Source organism: Cupressus sempervirens, chromosome 10 (assembly GCF_028749045.1).
Source record: "Cupressus sempervirens isolate cs-2001-9-10 chromosome 10, ASM2874904v1, whole genome shotgun sequence".
Classification (NCBI taxonomy): Eukaryota; Viridiplantae; Streptophyta; class Pinopsida; order Cupressales; family Cupressaceae; genus Cupressus; species Cupressus sempervirens.
The window spans coordinates 710,874,920-710,879,726 of NC_143127.1; the positions used below are offsets into that span (position 1 = coordinate 710,874,920).

At 32.3% G+C, this 4,807-nt stretch overlaps 1 protein-coding gene across 1 annotated transcript; it reads left to right on the forward strand.

The window, feature by feature from the left end:
- Positions 1-1,170: 1,170 nt before the first annotated feature.
- On the forward strand, positions 1,171-1,695 carry LOC149535800 (uncharacterized). Its single transcript, XM_089804276.1, has one exon. The coding sequence runs from the start codon at positions 1,398-1,400 to the stop codon at positions 1,557-1,559; it is 162 nt and encodes a 53-aa protein (XP_089660402.1). The 5' UTR covers positions 1,171-1,397; the 3' UTR covers positions 1,560-1,695.
- Positions 1,696-4,807: the final 3,112 nt, after the last annotated feature.

Sequence of the window (4,807 nt, forward strand, 5' to 3'; positions counted from 1 at the left end):
GCTCTCTCCTTCTAGTTTTTCATGTTCTTTTTTTGCTGGTTGTTGAACTTGGCTAGGTTTAAGGCTTTTATGCCTTTGTTTTTGTTAGTGTAAATAATTAATTTTTATTACACTTTACTTAAGTTTACTTAGGTTAATGCATTATTTTATTATTTATTAGTTAGACACCTTGGAGTATGCATACTCATATGAGTTGTCTTGTTGACAACACAAGAGTTAGCAACTCTAATTTAGCACATGGTGTCAACAACACAGGAGTTTATATAGTTATCCGAGTTGTCATGCAGACAACACAGTTGTTCACACTCTAATTAAGCACATGGTGTCTACAACATCTTTTTACATGACACACCTATGTAAGCTTATCCTCTCATCATCGCACTAACTTTTGTGCTCAATGGAGGATAATCCACTCTTGGTGGACGTGCTTAGATGTGGGTCTTATCATTTTGTTGACTCCTAGTTAGTTTAGAGGCCTTTATATACAGACACTCCTAATGTGTATGTACATCAATTCAATTTCATATTGTTACTTTGATCATACTTTATTGGTCCATATTGTGCTAGTGCTTGAGCTTCTTGATCTTGGGTGATTTTGCCCTAAGGCAAATTCTTACAATTTTTATATTTCTGTAGCTTTTTCAGTTATAATATAGGCAGTACATATGTCATGCCTATTGATACTCTTTTAGTTAAGTTTTTGAACTATGTTTTTGTATTTTAAGCGGTAGAGGGTAGTTTTGGTTGTTGGTAATCGGCTGGTTGTTCACCAGTTTGACTGTTTAAGGCCCAGCCCCCTAGTTTTGACTGCTTTTAATTCAAAAACAAACTATATAATTGTCAATACTTATGTACAAATATTCAAAACATAATATATTGTGAATACCAATTAAATTACACAACTCCTCTAATAATAACTCAAAAAATCTTACTACTAAACTATACGTTGATGACTATACATACATATGATATTTATTAACAATTTTTTTTTAAATTTTCATTTCTTTCAGTTTAGACCCAAGAAATTAGATAAACGAACAATGAGCAATAATTGAGAATTGGTCAATTAACTCTTCTCTTCCATTATGATGCGTAAGCGACCCACATTAAAAAATATCAATAAGCTGCCTAAACCTTATCCCTTATACGTACAGCTTACAGTCAACCATTGCATGGGAAGCATCTTTAAAGGAGAATCCTTTTTGGTAAGCCATATAGCGGACGCCATTATAGTTTTCATTTGCCTTCAAAATGCTCCATTCCCACCTGTCTAATATCAAAACATTAAAAACCTCCTACAATTGGAATTGGTCAGGAAGAGTTGACATTTGAGATTAACCATTAATAGGAATCTGATACCCAAAAGCTCAGAACAGCGTAATATCTCTGGAGCAAATATGAACAGCAACATGAAGGGTTTGATGATTGGTGTGGTGGGTGCGGCCATTACATTGTCTGCTTACAACCAGACTGCCATGACATCAACACAATGTATGGGACTTGGCCTCATTGTTCTTATATTGGGCCTCGCTGTAAAAGAAGGTATTATACCTCTCTGATATTCTTCTCTTTTGTAAACTGTGATGAACCCATTTTACTGGATCTGGGGAATTCCAGAGATCATCTCGGATGTTGAATTTCAAATAATCTTGACCCAATTTAGTTTCATGGGTAATCGAGTTTGGTGATTTTTCAGCTATTTTTTCATGAGACCGCCATGGATGTTGATGGTAGAGATCTTCATTCGATTCAATTTGAAGCCATTTTAAGCATATTTGTAAACTGGAAACATTATGGGTGTTTGAGATTGAACATTTCTCAGGCTTCTGTTTTTTGTGTGTGAGATGTGTTCTTCCTTCCTTTAAAATTGGACATATTGTACTTTTTTTTCCTCCAAAGTCAACTTCTTGCTCTGTGAAGCATATGCCCCATTTTGTTTAGTGATGCAGTGTTGCAGCTCAGTTGCTTGAATTCAATGTTTGCAATTTTTATCCAAACCAGATCTGTGTTTTCATTTTTGTGTAAATAATTTCCCGACTTGTTTATTGCAAGTGGTCATTGCAGAGTTTTAGTTTTCAATTGTACATATTGTAGTAGGAAAACTTTTTTTTCCAAGATCTGAACACAAGTTTTTATCATAAACTTTCAAAGAATTCATCAAACTTTTCGTTTTTACATGATTTAGCATGAAATATGTCTGTTTCACGTTGACATTAATATTTTATTGGTTTGAAATATATACGAATATGACTAAATAGTTTTTAATGTCAATAGATTTTCATAATTCTTCAAGTTTTAGTTGCTAATGCTTTTAGATTTCACTGTAAATTAGTTTTACTTGCTAATACTTTTAGATTTCACTGTATATGAGGTCTTTGCATGAATATTTCAGATCACATTCTGTAATCTATTGTGGGGATGAAAGAGAGCACAAATAGAAAGATGTTTCATTTTTGTGCTTTCTTTCATCCTAATCAGAGTGTGATCCTCATTTTTCTTTTCTTTCTCTTTGCTTTCTTCATTCTAATGATGGATCACGAAGTGTGATCCAAAGCATTGATGTGAAAACTACATACAGATCAAAACTAGAAGCATTAGCAACTAAATTTAGTTTGTGAGATTATATTTATGATTCATTTAGATTAGTCAATTAATTAATATTTCATTTATCTTTTGAGGCTATCTAGTTTTTTTCATTCTATTAATTGAAATGTGATCTTATACTGATAAAAAAAGCTCATAGAATCAATTTTAGAAATGTTCAAACTATTATCATGAACAATAATGTTTCTAGGCATGAAGATGCTAGAGGAACTCTAAGGAAGTTGATCCCCAAGAAAGTCTCAAAAGAGGACTACTCCCTTGTAGATAAGGAGATCTCAACAAAAGATATTCATAAAGCCATCAAGGTCCTTGGCAACAATAAATCTCTCAACCGTAATGGGGTTTTGGTTGAATTTCACTTTGCTATTATTAATTTGATTATTGACGGTCTCTCTTGGGTTCAAAAAGAGGCTATTAGTAAGGACTTGTTGGAACCTAACATCAATAGGCATGGACAATTAAGATCATCCCTAAAGATTGGGATAAAATCTAAATAAAAATATGGATAGCTACAGAATCGTGGCCAAAATTTTAGCTAACAAACTATTTAACATTCTGCCTAAAGTTATTAGTAGTACTTGAATAGGGTTTATTAAACACATATAGACATTGGAGATCCTTCTCACAAGTTAGGAGGCCATGTGGTGAGCCAAAAATACCAACCAAACAATAGCCATGTTTCTACCAATTTTTTTAAAAAGCTTATGATAGAGTGGAATAAAATTTCCTAAATAGGATGCTTAAGTATTTTGGTTTCCCCAAAGATTTTTGTCTCATGGTGCAAGTGTTGATGAATGATGCATGCGCGGTGCTGGATATAAATGGATCAAGTTTAGAAGTATTTCCAATAATTAGAATCATTAGGTAAGAATGGCTCATTTCTCTAACCCTATTCACAATTGTAGAAAATGTCTTACACTACCTTTGTAGGGATGCCACTTTCTCCCCAACTATGAGGGGCATCTTTTTTAACCAATAAGGAGGATCTATTGAACATGTAGTTTGTTGATGATATAATTGCGTTCTTAGAATTAAATGGAAAGAATATGACTACCTTCTTAAGAAGTTGGATCAATATTGTGAAATCTCTAGAGGAAAGATCTCCCTTGGTAAATACATCCTTATGTGACTCTCCCCAAGATCGGTGTTCTAAACACATCTTTCAATTGGGAGGGCCCTATTAGAAGCTTATAAAAATGAGAGTTTGTTTCCTCACATTGTCATCCAAATCCTACATATTTTCCCACTACTACTTATATTAATCCTATAATTTTCCCACTACTATCACTTGAGGCTTCATGATAATAGTTCTATGGTTATCCCATTATGATTTAACTTATTTCATAACTAAAAGTTTCTAAAGTCAAATACTTGAAAACAAAAGCATGACAATAAGAATAAATAAATTTCCACAATCCATAAAATCAAATGTTATTCTTTTTTGGATTTGATTGTGTAGCTTTTTGATGATGGATCACATAGTGCGACCTGAAATGTTGATGCAAAAAATGCTACACAATCAAATCCAAAAAAGAATAGCATTTAAAAATATGATGTAAGTTAAGGTGGAAAATTTTACTTCAAAATAGTTCATTCCAATATATTGAGAAAATGTCTCTATATGTCTATGTGAAACCCAATATAGATATATTGTTTAAAAGGAATTTCATTACATCTTAATGATGGATGAAAGTTCATCTAGACTTCACCATGGTCGTAGATATAAGGAATCACATTAAGGGAGCACAAAAAAGTCAATGAGATACAAAATGTAGTTCATTAATTTGCACTAAGTAAATATTAGAATTATGTATCAGAGAGATATGATGGAGCAAAGAAATTCTTTTATCATCTTATTGATTATTAAAGTCTTGATGAAATAAGATAAAGGATCAATAAGATATACCTATGTCTTATCTAAAGAAGTTAATCAAGATAAGAGGGAGATTCATCTATGAAACATCATTAATTGATCTAGCACAAAAGGGGATTCATCAAAATAAAATGTCACACTAGAAACCAAAGGGATCAAAGAGATGTGTACATTTCTCTTGAAAATGATAATAAACACATTGATATGGACATGACATTGAACATTTGACAAAGTGAAAAGCAATTTCATCAAAGAGAAATGTCACATAAAGAAGTAAGATGTTGATGGAACATGTGCATGATTTTTTTTTAAATTATTGGGTGAAGAATT